The 15744-nt window shown below is 30.5% G+C and overlaps 1 protein-coding gene across 1 annotated transcript in view; it reads left to right on the top strand.

Moving 5' to 3' along the window:
* Positions 1-15744, top strand: part of LOC119606317 (protein dachsous) — a 271844-nt gene that overhangs the window by 223437 nt on the left and 32663 nt on the right. Inside the window, 4 exon segments of the mRNA XM_037959761.1 lie at positions 758-941; positions 1046-1531; positions 11090-11268; positions 14243-14977. Of these exon segments, the coding sequence (XP_037815689.1) occupies positions 758-941; positions 1046-1531; positions 11090-11268; positions 14243-14977 (1584 nt within the window).

Genomic DNA, 15744 nt, shown 5'->3' with positions numbered 1-15744 from the left:
TGTTATACTTTAAAGTGGGTATAGGACCAATATTATTGTGCGTTACAAACATCAGCACAAATCCAATATACCCTCCCCACTAAAGTGGTGTAAGGTATAAAAATACATTTCTACACTGAAAATAAATTTTACAATGAAAATCTCTTTTTTAATGCATTTTTAAATAACTTTTAATTATAAATATTGTAAAATATTACTTTGTTCAAACAAAATGTTTAATCATGTTTACAAAATCATATTTATTAATAATAATTTGTAAATAACTTTATTAAAACCCCCCTATTTACTAAAACATATAAACATTTTTACCGATTGTAATCATACGTGAAAAAATTGTTACAACAACATGTGATTTTTAGCCATTAAACTTTTGTAGGCCAACATGTATTACCACAATTTTTTTTTTTATAATAAAGAATTTTAATTGAAAAATATAATAATAAACTAAAAATTGCTAATACGTGTGGTCAGCTAAAAGAAAAATAATAAAAACATTACAACACAAACTAAGCTTAATCTAAAGATCAGAGAATTTGTTTGGAGTTTTTAGAGTTTTTGCAAACTTTTGACATTTAAGCAAATTTAATTTTAAAGTTGAAAAATATAAACTATAAAATTTAAACAAATATTTAATTTATTAAGAAAATTGTTGTAAAAAAAGCAAGTCATAAAGTTAATTAAAGTTATTTTATAAAATTTCTGCTATTTTTGGTGAAAAACTATTAATATTTTTTTTAATGTTATTTTCTATTTTCAGGTGTCAGCCAATGACCCAGATTGTGGTGTTAATGCCATGGTTAATTACACTATGGGATCAGTGGGTTCAAAGTATTTTAGTGAATTTAATGTACGTTCGGCCACTGGAGAAATTTGCATTGCTGGCGAGTTGGATTTTGAAAAGAAACAAGTTTATGAATTTCCCATTATAGCAACAGATAGAGGTGAGTAAAGAAATTTATACAAACATTTTAATTTGCAAGCAAATAAAAAAGCTTTGTGAATGGAAATTAACGGACCTTCTCTCTCTCTCTCTCTGTCTTTCCAGGTGGCCTTAGCACTACTTCCATGGTCAAAATACAACTAACCGATATCAATGACAATCGTCCCATATTCTTTCCTCAACACTATAACATTTCTTTACGTGAGACGGCCTCTACGACCGCTTCAAATACCCCGATTGTAACAGTAGCTGCCACCGATCCCGATTCTGGTCGTTTTGGTATTATCACTTATCGCATCGTTAGTGGTAATGATGCCAGTTTATTTCGTATTGAACGTTCAACTGGTGAAATATTTCTAAATCGTCCAAATATGCTATCGGCACGCACGCAATCTCTGCATGTTCTTAATGTATCGGCAAGTGATGGTGGCGGTTTGAGAACTCAACAAGATGCTTTAGTATTTGCCAATATTATAGATGCCACGCAACGACCACCAATATTTGAGAAATTACGTTATAATTTTTACGTCAAAGAGGATGTAGTACGTGGCAGTGTGGTGGGTACGATACAGGCCACAAGTTCGGATGCAGGTGAGTACAGAGAAAAGTGTTTGCAGAGTATAAGGTTTGCATTACTAAACTATAACGAAGTAATGGAGAGAGTAGATCATAATTGAAAGTTCCTTATAAGGCTCTCATTACATAACTATAACCATGTAATGCATTAGGTAGGTGATAGAATCTGAATATAATAGCAGAACCTTTAAATTATTAATTTTCTTTACTAAACTATAACCAAGTAATGGAGAGAGTAGATCATAATTAAATGTTCCTTATAAGACTCTCATTACTTAATTATAACCATGTAATGCATAAAGTATATGATATGAATCTAAATATTATAGCAGGACCTTTAAATTATTAATTTTCCTAAGGAAATCAGCAAGAGATTTCATTATTTTCTGTAAAAGTGAGATCAAACTTTCTAATAAGGTTCCCTTCAAAAATGTCATTAGGTACTTGACTATACCCGTGTAATGCAGAGGGTGGATAATAGCTCAACAATATAACTTTAAAACCAAAAAATCTAAAATTTAGTTGTAGTTTTTTCATATTAAGCCAAAATTGAGTTAAATCATTTATCTTGTAAAAAACTTATTACTTAAGTACACCCAGGTAATGTAGGTGGTATACAAAGGATCTTAAATATCATTGCATAACCACAAAATAAAATAGATTTTGTTAAAATGTTCATTTTTTACCACAATAAAGCTTTTTGCAAGATAATCATTACCTAGCTGTATCCAAGTAATGCAGGTGGTATTTAATAGTTATTAAGTATCTTCAAGCTTCACTTGTCAATTTTCCACTTTGATATAATTCAGTTTAAAGACTTATATTACTCAACTATATTCAAGTAATGCAAGGACTATAGATCATTATAAAGTCGAGACTATAGATCTATATGATCTATAGTCTATAGACGAGACTATAGATCTATATGATCTATTGTTAATCCCAAATAATGCTGGGATTATAGATATTTCTATAGTCGATCGTAGATCAATCTTTAATAGAGATTGCAGATCAATATGTCATCGAGACTATATCTGTAGTATAGATCAATCCGTAGTCGAGACTTTAGATCATCTCGACTATATGTAGAAAAATATGTATCTAATCGATACTATACTAGATAATTTTATTGTTGAGGCTATAAAATGATCTAGAATCTCAATTATAGATCACTCTATAGGAAGAATATATATATTTCTATTTTGGAAGTTATAGATCATTTTCTAACTATAGACTACTCCATAGTCGATACTATAGATTAGTCTTTAACCGATATATCGGTTTTGAATTTGGACCTTATAGGCCAACCAGGGGCCCGGCGGGGGGTCCTCAAATTAGGACACCTCGGCTATGTTAAATTTTTAAAACGATCCTATTTCTTCATTTGAGTTCCGAGTGACAAATTAATTAGGGAAAAAATTAATTAGAAAATTTACCTAGCACTATTATTTTCATCCATATATGTAACAAATTTAAGAGTTAACCTTATGGATGAAAATAATAGTGCTAGGCAAATTTTCTAAAAGATGTTGAGTTTTCCCTAATTAATTTGTCACTTAAAAAACATTAGGTAGGCATGTTATATATCAATGGAAAGGTAATTTTGTCTATTTTTCAAAACTGTATATAATTTTTGAAAATTAAAAAATTCGCGGAATACTTTTTTTAAAAAAAATTAAAAAATGTTTTTTATTCAGTTTTTGCGAAGATACAAATTTTTCAAATTGCAATAAAAATTTTATTTATGAATATTTTTTGATGAAATTTTACAGTTAGGTAGATTTTTTTACTTAAAATCCAAAATTAAATCAAAATTTCGAATTTTCTTATTAGAAATCCCGGAATTCCCAAAAAAGTTTTAAAAAATCCCAAAAATGGGATTTTTTAGTTTTTTGCCTATTATATCCATACCAGGGGCGGGGTTATCGAAACCCGTTACAAAATGATTAAGAACATATTGGGTCATATAAAACAGGTCACTATAATTTGATATCGACTATGCGATTTGAGAATTTTTGCTCAAAATTTAATTTTCCATAAAAAATAGGGTTTTTTTGGATGGACCTGGTCCCCTCGGTATCAAAAATTTTTAGGTTTTGTTTCATTTATCGTACTTTATGTAAAGTCAGCTTTCCAAAAAGTATAAATTCTATATACATCTTCTTAGAAACTTTTTAGATAACTTAAAAAGAAAAAGATACTTTTTTCCCAAAAAAATGACAAAAAATCGCCTTTTTTAATTTTTTAAATTAAAATGCCTATAACTTTGGACTCAGTCATGATTTTTACATAATTCTTTCACTGCTTGATATATAAACTTGTTGTTAAGCGAATAAAAAAAAATGGCGAAAATCGGGAATATTTGGACCTGCTATTATCAAAAAAAACTAAAGTAAGGACGGTAAAAATTTTAAAATTTTAATTTTCAAATGCGAATATCTCCTAAACTATAAGAGATAATTTACTGCTATGACAACATTTTTTATAGTGCTCGATGAGGAGATTCTATATACGAATTTTTTTTTAAATCGGAACTCAAATGAAGAAATAGGATCGTTTTAAAAATTTAACATAGCCGAGGTGTCCTAATTTGATGACCCCCTGCCGGGCCCCTGGTTGGCCTATAAGGTCCAAATTCAAAACCTAAACTCGACAACACCTCCTCTTTGTGCACACCAAATTTCATTAAAATCGGATTAACCGTTTAGAAGTTACCGAATTATTTCCCTCTTTTTTTTTTCCTATACCACTGTGCGATACTATATGTAGATCAAGTAATCCCAAGTAATGCTGGGATTATAGGTTGTTCTATAGTCGATCGTAGATCAATCTTTAATCGAGATTATAGATCAATATGTAATCGAGATTGCAGATGAATCTGTCATCGAGACTATCTGTGTAGATCAATCTTTAGTCGAGACTTTAGATCATCTCGACTTTAGAATGATCTGGACTATATGTAAGTGAATATCTAATCGATACTATACTAGATACTATACTAGATACTATAATCGATACTATACTATTGCTGAGGCAATAAAATGATCCAGAACCTCGATATCTATATCATTCTGTAGTGAATGTTATGCATTATTCTCTAGTTAAGGCTACAGTGAAGACTATAGATGATTATATAATGAAGACTATAGGTCATTCTATAGTGAAGACTAAAGATCATTCTATAGTGAAGACTATAGATCATTTTATAGTCGAGACTGTATATAATTCTGTAGTGAAAATCATACATTATTCTCTATATTATATAATAATATAATTATATAATGAAGACTATAGGTCAATCTTTAGTGAAGACATAGAGAATTCTTTAGTCAAGACTAAAGATCATTCTGTAGTGGAGACTAAAGATCATTCTACAGTGAAGACTATAGATCATGCTATAGTGAATATTATAGATCATTCTGTAGTGTTGATCAATGTAGAAACACCAAATCATTTCGTATCACTCTCGAAATCAGTATAAAGAGTTAAGAGATCGTAATAAAAACCTAAGAAACTCTCATTACTTTACTATAACCAAGTATTGTAGTGGGTATACAATAGCTAATTCTTATTATAAAAGAACCATCCTTTAGAAGTGAACTATGTACTTATTAAGGAATTCACTTAAAGTTTAAAGTTTTCTTTAATATTGATATAAAAGATTCTAATAAAGCTTAAAGAAAAGACTAAAGCAAATACAAAATTCTTTAGAAAATAAACTTCTGACTTGTCTTGAAGATTCCTATTTCTGTTTAACCAAAAAAAAAAACTAACTGTCATTTTGGCAAAACACTTGATAATTTGAATGCAATTCAAAGCCAGAATAAATGGATCATTAAAATTGATTTAACCAACGAATCAAATGGCATTATAAAAATCTCATTATAACAATAGAAAGAATATTTTGTTAAGAAATAAAAAATCAAAAAAAAAAAAAAAATCACTTGAATTTAAGTAAGGAAGTAAATTGCATTTCAACACCAACAAAAACAGACAGACACACAGACACCCAAACCAAAAAGCACTTTTAAAACTCCAAAGAATTCTTTAGAAAAAAAAAAATACAAAATCAATTTTAAGAAAAAAATCAAATAAGAACATTAAGTTTTGCATACGAGAGCAAGAAAACATCTTTTTAAATATACAAAATCATGATGACTATCATGAAAACGTTTTTGGAACAATGCAACAAAATGGTTTATTTAAAGCTAAAAAGCAGCTCAAACTCTTCTTCTTATTGGGGTTTTTTTTTTCTATATTATGCTTTCATTTAAGTATTTTATTTTGATGCCTTGAAGTATAATATAAAATTTCTGTTGAAATTTAGCTTTCAAATGGTTTTACCGCAAACAAACACCACAAAAAAAAAAAAGGATGGCAGAGTAAATGCTGCAACAAACAAGACGACTGCCAAATTTAATATTTAACAAAAAAATAAACAAAAAACTTCAAAATCTTTACTAACAACTTTTAAAATATTTAACAAGCTAAATGAAACAAAAATCCAATATATAAATCGTTAAGATCTTAAACAATCCACAGTGGGGCAGAATGGAAATTTTTTGGAAATAAATCTGGCATTTCTAAACGGCTGATCCGATCGGGATAAAATTTGGTGTGAGCGTAGCCAAGGAGTATTCGAGTTTAAGTTTTGAAGATGAACCCTGCAGATGCCCCAGGGACGGCGCTGTGGCGGCTCAAAGTAGGGTACCTACGACATGTACAATTTTTAAACTCGTGCCATTTTTTTGTTTTTCACCCAAATACAAAGATTTTTATATTTTGTGAAAGCGCTCGACGAGATCTTGAAAAAACATGCTTGGACATACTACTTATCTCTTATAATATCCGAGTTATAGGCATTTAAAAATTTAGTGATACAAAATTTACCATACCTTGATCCGCCTTTTTTTGAATACCGGGCGTAATTTTGGACCAAATGGACTCAATTTTTTCTTGTTAGTTAGACAACAAAATTTCCAATAATATACAAAAAATTTCAGATCAATATCGTTTACAGATCCAAAAATATACGTTTTTTAATTTAAAAATTCAAAAAATTTTAGATTTTTGGCGTTTTTTTGCCAAAAATGTGTCTTAACTCTTTTATTAATAAAATAAAATTTTTATTAAGAACATATAACAATTTTATAGTTTTCTAAAAGGTATCTTTACGCAGAACGCTTTGGCGTAAAAAACTTGTCCTATTTTTTGAAAATGTTGCCACTGCGTCCTTCCGAATATGACCTATCTTTTATCAAAACTTCAACTTTGGGCGACATGTTCTAAAATCCCAAAGCTGGGATCAGAAAACTGAAAGCAGTTTTGGAAACCTCAATATGTTTTCTATTTACTCCAAAAGTATTTTCCCAGCCCTGAAAGAAATGTGGACCCTATGGGCAAAAAAGTAAAAAATCCCATTTTTGGGATTTTCATTCCTATTTTTGGGAATTGCGGGATGCCCTTTGACCTTTTCAATTTTTTTTTTTGCATATTCTTATTTGAAATGACAAATTTAACAAGCGTTGAAAATTTCATTGAGTTTTGTTCATAAATAAAGATTTTGTCATATATTACATATTTGTTTAATTTCTAAAACTATGATTTATATCAAAATTTTAATAGGATCGCAGATAGCTACAACAATTTAGTCCATATTTATCCCTTAATATCATTTTTTAGTTAGATATGGAAATTCTCGACCCTTTACAAAAAATTTCAAGCCAATATCTCAATTACATTCAAAAATATGTTCATTTAAACCTGTGTCCTTTAATTTCATCTTTTTCATATTTTAGTATTAAGTATGACAGAACATACATTTAGTGTTGAATAAAATATTTGGACAATTTTTAAAAATTATTTAGTTAATTATTTTATTATAATATTGTATATAAAATAAAAAAATTATAATTTTATTATGAGCCACGCACAACAACACCTAAATCACCCCACACAAATTACCTTTCCCGCCCACCGAAATATAAAACACAATTTAATACAATATCATCAGTTAGTATAATAGCTTTTTTTATTTGAACTGTTTATCTTAAACATAATACAATTAATTCTTACAACCTACTTATATAGTTAATTCCTAACACTACTTATTTTCTATAAAATAATCTGTCATATCGGTATACATATCCAGAAGGTAATATAAGTCCTTTAAATCTTCCTTGTTTTGAGATGATAGAGTTTCATAACAAATCCATCTTTTTCGCATAGTTGAAAGAACAGGATCAGAAGATAGAAGTAAACTATTAAAAATATCTTCATTCTGTGATTGCCTGGAGCATTTTCTTGAGCTGAATAGTTGAACATGCTTAAAATCTCGATTCCTCGCTTCCTGGGCTTCTTCTGTTAACTCTCCAAGTGGAAGAATATTCGATTCAATTATTATTTGACCATGACACAATACTTTGTGTACTGTTGGTGTTAGTTCCCTCCATGGATACAGAGATACAAGTAATTTAGAAATTTCAGATGTGTATTCCCCAAATCGATTTTCATTAATTTTATGTTTACTATTCAGTGCCATTAAAATAGTTTTAACTCTTCGAAGCAACTCCTTGTCGATTCCAGTTATTTTTGAAGTAATTTCAAAATCACGAAAAAACCTTCTCGACGTATTACCGTCATTTGTACTACCGCAACTTGAAAGTGGTTTGTCGATGTTTAATCCCATCTGAACTTTAAATTCTTCTTGGATTATGCTTTTTTCCGCAGCTCTCAGTTCTTTCAATTCTTCATTATTTTTTGTTGATTTAGTAGGATAGTTTGTTTTTTTTTTCCTGGATCGCCTTGTATGATGGTAATATATTGTGTCCTTTTTCATGCAGAGCTTTCCTTAATATTTGGTACTTATTTCGACTGAGACCCAGTTCCAACATAAGCGCTATTGCTTCCTCTTCAGTAAAATTTGATTATGATGTTGGAGTTGGTATACTTTCCACAATTCGCTTAAGTCGTTTTGGTGATGCATTAGGAAGAATAGTTGCAATATGTACGACATCCATATGTTGGTTTTCCTTTTTCAGCATTTCGTTAAATGTATCAGCAATTTCCTCATTTGAGATTGAAAAAAGTTTTTGTGTGACCCTCTTTTTTTTTACCTTGAACATAAGTCTTCGTATGACTTGCAAGGCGCTCCTGTTGATGTGTTGTAAGTTGAGATTTCCGTAGTAGTTTCCATCCAACTACAAAATTTTAATCGAAATTTCTTTTGATTTCCATCCACAGACTTACTTTTTACATCAAAAAGTTTTCAATTTTTGATATGCCTGTTTTGTCTACTTTTCTACTATATGTAGTTTTTATATAATTTGAAATGTCTTCAATTCTTTCTGGCCCTTTTGAAGATATACTCCATAAAACGGAACACAACTCTTCGTACTTTAATGTAATCTTCATTGTAGATTTATTAAATATGGTACTTAAAATCTGAGAAGTTTACTTATATACCAATTCTTGTCATTTCCGATACAGGTATTTCAAAGTAAAAAATTACAAATTGTCTACCTATTAACATTTAGGACTATATTACTATAACCTGTAATTCAGTCATTGATATTTCTTATTAGTAAATGAATCGAAATTATCATTACCTGTATATTTTTACCTACATGATCATAAACGAAACAGAACGAAATGATCTGTCGAAAAAATTTAGGTAAAAAATGGTTATAAATTTTTGAAAATTCAAGCATAATAGGACCTTTCAATTATAAGGATAAGCAAACAAATAGAAAATAGGTAAATATAAGATTTAAATATGTTCTGTCATATTTAATACTAAAATATAAAAAATATGAAAGTAAAGGATACAGGTTTAAATGAACATATTTTTGAATGTAATTGAGATATTGGCTTACAATTTTTTGTAAAGGGTCGAGAATTTCTATATCTAACTAAAAATGATATTAAGGGATAAATATGGACTAAATTGTTGTAGCTATCTGCGACCCTATTAAAATTTTGATATAAATCATAGTTTTAGAAATTAAACAAATATGTAATATATGACAAAATCTTTATTTATGAACAAAACTCAATGAAATTTTCAACGCTTGTTAAATTTGTCATTTCAAATAAGAAAATGCAAAAAAAAAAATTGAAAAGGTCAAAGGGCATCCCGCAATTCCCAAAAATAGGAATGAAAATCCCAAAATGGGATTTTTTACTTTTTTGCCCATAGGGTCCACATTTCTTTCAGGGCTGGGAAAATACTTTTGGAGTAAATAGAAAACATATTGAGGTTTCCAAAACTGCTTTCAGTTTTCTGATCCCAGCTTTGGGATTTTAGAACATGTCGCCCAAAGTTGAAGTTTTGATAAAAGATAGGTCATATTCGGAAGGACGCAGTGGCAACATTTTCAAAAAATAGGACAAGTTTTTTACGCCAAAGCGTTCTGCGTAAAGATACCTTTTAGAAAACTATAAAATTGTTATATGTTCTTAATAAAAATTTTATTTTATTAATAAAAGAGTTAAGACACATTTTTGGCAAAAAAACGCCAAAAATCTAAAATTTTTTGAATTTTTAAATTAAAAAACGTATATTTTTGGATCTGTAAACGATATTGATCTGAAATTTTTTGTATATTATTGGAAATTTTGTTGTCTAACTAACAAGAAAAAATTGAGTCCATTTGGTCCAAAATTACGCCCGGTATTCAAAAAAAGGCGGATCAAGGTATGGTAAATTTTGTATCACTAAATTTTTAAATGCCTATAACTCGGATATTATAAGAGATAAGTAGTATGTCCAAGCATGTTTTTTCAAGATCTCGTCGAGCGCTTTCACAAAATATAAAAATCTTTGTATTTGGGTGAAAAACAAAAAAATGGCACGAGTTTAAAAATTTTACATGTCGTAGGTACCCTACTTTGAGCCGCCACAGCGCCGTCCCTGGGGCATCTGCAGGGTTCATCTTCAAAACTTAAACTCGAATACTCCTTGGCTACGCTCACACCAAATTTTATCCCGATCGGATCAGCCGTTTAGAAATGCCAGATTTATTTCCAAAAAATTTCCATTCTGCCCCACTGTGCAATCGTGTATTCTAAAGAAAATAAAACATTCAACCAGTTATAAACACACACACACACATACATGTAAACACAAAAACGGTCTCAATTTTAAAATAAAATAAAAAAATGTTCCAAAAAAGACTTTGGTTTGAAGAAGCTTGTACTGCAAAAAGAAATTGTCTGTGCTGTCAATCAAATGTTCAGATATTTGTTTCCAAATCATTGAATTAATGAATGCTCTTTTGCTTGAATGAGTATAGGAAAAAAATATTTTATAAATTCAAGGATATTTTTTATTAAACGACAACTATGCCTTTTATATAATCCTAAGCTTCTTAAGGTAATTCTAAATTAAAAGCCCAGAAAGCTAATATTAGACAGCGATTAAAAGCTTTAATAAATATAATAAATGTAATAAATATAATAAATTTAGTTTCTATGCAATACTATAGGTTCTAACAGCCACAGATGACTTAAGTACTCTGACCTAATTTTCTTATGTTTGAATAAATTTTAATAAATTTATTTTTTTCCTTTTAGCCAATCGTAATGCTGTTCACTATGAAATTTATTCCGGAGATCCTGAAGGTTACTTTTCCATTGATGAAAACTCGGGCAATATACGAGTTGCCAATAGCCTGGATCATGAGATGAAGGCACAGGTTTTTCTAAATATCAAGGCAACTATGGGTCATAATAGTATACAGGGTTATACACAGGTAAAACATAAATATACGTCCGACATTTTTTAAAATTATATAGTCTGGTTCAAAGTATAGTCCGATGAATAAAACTGATTAGTATAGAATCTCTGGACTTTTGTCTGATCAATAGTCTGAACAACAGTCTGGTCTATATTTTAGTCTATAGTCTAGTCTATAGTCTAGTCTATAGTCTAGTCTATAGTCTAGTCTATAGTCTAGTCTATAGTCTAGTCTATAGTCTAGTCTATAGTCTAGTCTATAGTCTAGTCTATAATCTAGTCTATAGTCTAGTCTATAGTCTAGTCTATAGTCTAGTCTATAGTCTAGTCTATAGTCTAGTCTATAGTCTAGTCTATAGCCTAGTCTATAGTCTAGTCTATAGTCTAGTCTATAGCCTAGTCTATAGTCTAGTCTATAGTCTAGTCTATAGTCTAGTCTACAGTCTAGTCTATAGTCTAGTCTATAGTCTAGTCTATAGTCTAGTCTATAGTCTAGTCTATAGTCTAGTCTATAGTCTAGTCTATAGTCTAGTCTATAGTCTAGTCTATAGTCTAGTCTATAGTCTAGTCTATAGTCTAGTCTATAGTCTAGTCTATAGTCTAGTCTATAGTCTAGTCTAGTCTAGTCTATAGTCTAGTCTATAGTCTAGTCTATAGTCTAGTCTATAGTCTAGTCTATAGTCTAGTCTATAGTCTAGTCTATAGTCTAGTCTATAATCTAGTCTATAGTCTAGTCTATAGTCTAGTCTATAGTCTAGTCTATAGTCTAGTCTATAGTCTAGTCTAATCTATAGTCTAGTCTATAGTCTAATCTATAGTCTAATCTATAGTCTAGTCTATAGTCTAATCTATAGTCTAGTCTATAGTCTAGTCTATAGTCTAGTCTATAGTCTAGTCTATAGTCTAGTCTATATTCTAGTCTATAGTCTAGTCTATAGTCTAGTCTATAGTCTAGTCTATAGTCTAGTCTATAGTCTAGTCTATAGTCTAGTCTATAGTCTAGTCTATAGTCTAGTCTATAGTCTAGTCTATAGTCTAGTCTATAGTCTAGTCTATAGTCTAGTCTATAGTCTAGTCTATAGTCTAGTCTATAGTCTAGTCTATAGTCTAGTCTATAGTCTAGTCTAGTCTATAGTCTAGTCTATAGTCTAGTCTATAGTCTAGTCTATAGTCTAGTCTATAGTCTAGTCTATAGTCTAGTCTATAGTCTAGTCTATAGTCTAGTCTATAGTCTAGTCCTATAGTCTAGTCTATAGTCTAGTCTATAGTCTAGTCTATAGTCTAGTCTATAGTCTAGTCTATAGTCTAGTCTAGTCTAGTCTATAGTCTAGTCTATAGTCTAGTCTATAGTCTAGTCTATAGTCTAGTCTATAGTCTAGTCTATAGTCTAGTCTAATAGTCTAGTCTATAGTCTAGTCTATAGTCTAGTCTATAGTCTAGTCTATAGTCTAGTCTATAGTCTAGTCTATAGTCTAGTCTATAGTCTAGTCTATAGTCTAGTCTATAGTCTAGTCTATAGTCTAGTCTATAGTCTAGTCTATAGTCTAGTCTATAGTCTAGTCTATAGTCTAGTCTATAGTCTAGTCTATAGTCTAGTCTATAGTCTAGTCTATAGTCTAGTCTATAGTCTAGTCTATAGTCTAGTCTAGTCTATAGTCTAGTCTATTGTCTAGTCTATAGTCTAGTCTATAGTCTAGTCTATAGTCTAGTCTATAGTCTAGTCTATTGTCTAGTCTATAGTCTAGTCTATAGTCTAGTCTATAGTCTAGTCTATAGTCTAGTCTATAGTCTAGTCCATAGTCTGGTCTATAGTCTAGTCTATAGTCTAGTCTATAGTCTAGTCTATATTCTAGTCTATAGTCTAGTCTATAGTCTAGTCTATAGTCTAGTCTATAGTCTAGTCTATATTCTAGTCTATAGTCTAGTCTATAGTCTAGTCTATAGTCTGGTCTATAGTCTAGTCTATAGTCTAGTCTATAGTCTAGTCCATAGTCTAGTCTATAGTCTAGTCTATAGTCTATAGTCTAGTCTATAGTCTAGTCTATAGTCTAGTCTACAGTCTAGTCTATAGTCTAGTCTATAGTCTAGTCTATAGTCTAGTCTATAGTCTAGTCTATAGTCTAGTCTATAGTCTAGTCTATAGTCTAGTCTAGTCTATAGTCTAGTCTATAGTCTAGTCTATAGTCTAGTCTACAGTCTAGTCTATAGTCTAGTCTATAGTCTAGTCAATAGTCTAGTGTATAGTCTAGTCTATAGTCTAGTCTGTATTCTAGTCTATAGCCTAGTCTATAGCCTAGTCTATAGCCTAGTCTATAGTCTAGTCTATAGTCTAGTCTGTAGTCTAGTCTATAGTCTAGTCTATAGTCTAGTCTATAGTCTAGTCTATAGTCTAGTCTATAGTCTAGTCTAGTGTAGTCTAGTGTAGTCTAGTCTAGTCTAGTCTATAGTCTAGTCTAGACTAGTCTATAGTCTAGTCTAGTCTATAGGCTAGTCTATAGTCTAGTCTATAGTCTAGTCTATAGTCTAGTCTATAGTCTAGTCTATAGTCTAGTCTATAGTCTAGTCTATAGTCTAGTCTATAGTCTAGTCTATAGTCTAGTCTATAGTCTAGTCTATAGTCTAGTCTATAGTCTAGTCTATAGTCTAGTAGTCTAGTCTATAGTCTAGTCTATAGTCTAGTCTATAGTCTAGTCTATAGTCTAGTCTATAGTCTAGTCTATAGTCTAGTCTATAGTCTAGTCTATAGTCTAGTCTATAGTCTAGTCTATAGTCTAGTCTATAGTCTAGTCTATAGTCTAGTCTATAGTCTAGTTTATAGTCTAGTTTATAGTCTAGTCTATAGTCTAGCCTATAATCTAGTATATAGTCTAGTCTATAGTCTAGTTTAGTCTATAGTCTAGTCGCTTACTTTTTAGTCCATCTTTTCATTAAATGACAAAAAATAATAAAAATACGAAAAATTATTAAATATTTTCCTCATTCCCTTACAGGTCATCATCACCATCGAAGATGTTAATGACAATGCACCCGAATTCGAATCACCCATAATACGCATATCAGTACCGGAAAATTTTGAACTAGGCAAACCATTATATGCCGTTCATGCTTTTGATAAGGATTCTGGTAAAAATGCTGAAGTCTCATACATATTGACAATGTTAACAACAGACACATTAAACAATGTCACGATGTCTGCAGGGGCAACTGCATCAGCATCATCATTGGCAGCCGGAGGAACATCTTCTATGAAACAGCAAATAACAACAAATCTAAACTCTTCACCCGCAATGCAGTTGAAACAGAAACTTTTAAATAATCAAGCTGTAGCAGCAGCAGCAGCTACCACAACAGCAACAACATCGTCAGCAACATTAGCCACAAGCACAACATCTGCATATGGTGGCAAAAATAATGTTGTTGTTGTTGGTGGAGGTGGTGGTGGTAGTAGTAGTGGAGGTGGCAGTGGTAGTGTTATGGATTCTATGTTAAAAAATCTTTTCGCTATCGATGCACGTTCAGGCCACCTAACATTGTCACGACACTTAGATTACGAAACTTCACAAAGACATACGTTAATTGTCACTGCCATGGACGCTGGGCAGCCACGTTTATCAAGCAATTTAACTATTGTCGTGGAAGTACAGGATGTCAATGATAATCCACCAGTATTTGCAAGTAATGAGTACCATGTAAAAGTGTTGGAATCAATGCCAGTTAATTCACAGGTAAGAGTTGGAAAAGACACACTAAAATAACTAACAAGATTGGGCTTGGCAAAAAGAAAAACAGAAAAACAAGCAGAAGTAGTAAGAAAACTAAACAATAAATGATTCTTAAAATGAGATGACAATTCTAAAAAACTTAAATGTTTGTCAGCCGTAGTATATGCAAAACAAAAGACTTAAGACACAAGCGGTAAACATTTATTTTTATAGAATTTTTAAATCCTTTTACAAAGATTTATTTATTAACCATTATTCAGCTGTAATTTGTTATTTATTAAATTAACTAATATTTATGTGTGTGTGTGTTTTAAATATTAAAATGTTTTTGCTTTTTGCTTTAGCAATTCATTTCTGTTATTGTTTAACTAAATTGTTTGTTTGTAATCTTAACCGCCTCCTGTTTTTAAAGTATTAACAACTTTTTAGATTTTTCTATATAATATTATATTATATAGCATTGCTGTTGTTAGTGGTTTTGTATAGATTTTTGTTGTTTATTTGTGCGAAGCAGACATGTCAACATGTCGCATATTCCAAGTCAATCACTAAACAATGCTAAAAGCCCAACAATTTGAGTGATTTATGTTAGACAGTTTTTTTGTTTCAAACTCTTCAGCATTCTGTTTTTGCAAACAACCAAACCAAACCAAATAAAATAACTTTTATACGTATATTTTGATATAAAAAAACAAATTGAAAAACTAAAACTTTATTCAAATACTAGGGGTATCGAATTCAGTTGTTTAGCTAGTGTTATCGTTTGTATA

The sequence above is a fragment of the Lucilia sericata genome, unplaced genomic scaffold (assembly GCF_015586225.1).
Source record: "Lucilia sericata isolate MDLA Ls3-8-SP2 unplaced genomic scaffold, ASM1558622v1 Contig000571F_arrow, whole genome shotgun sequence".
Lineage (NCBI taxonomy): Eukaryota > Metazoa > Arthropoda > Insecta > Diptera > Calliphoridae > Lucilia > Lucilia sericata.
The sequence above is the reverse complement of the archived record's forward strand: the minus strand, read 5'-3'. Positions and strand labels throughout refer to the sequence as shown.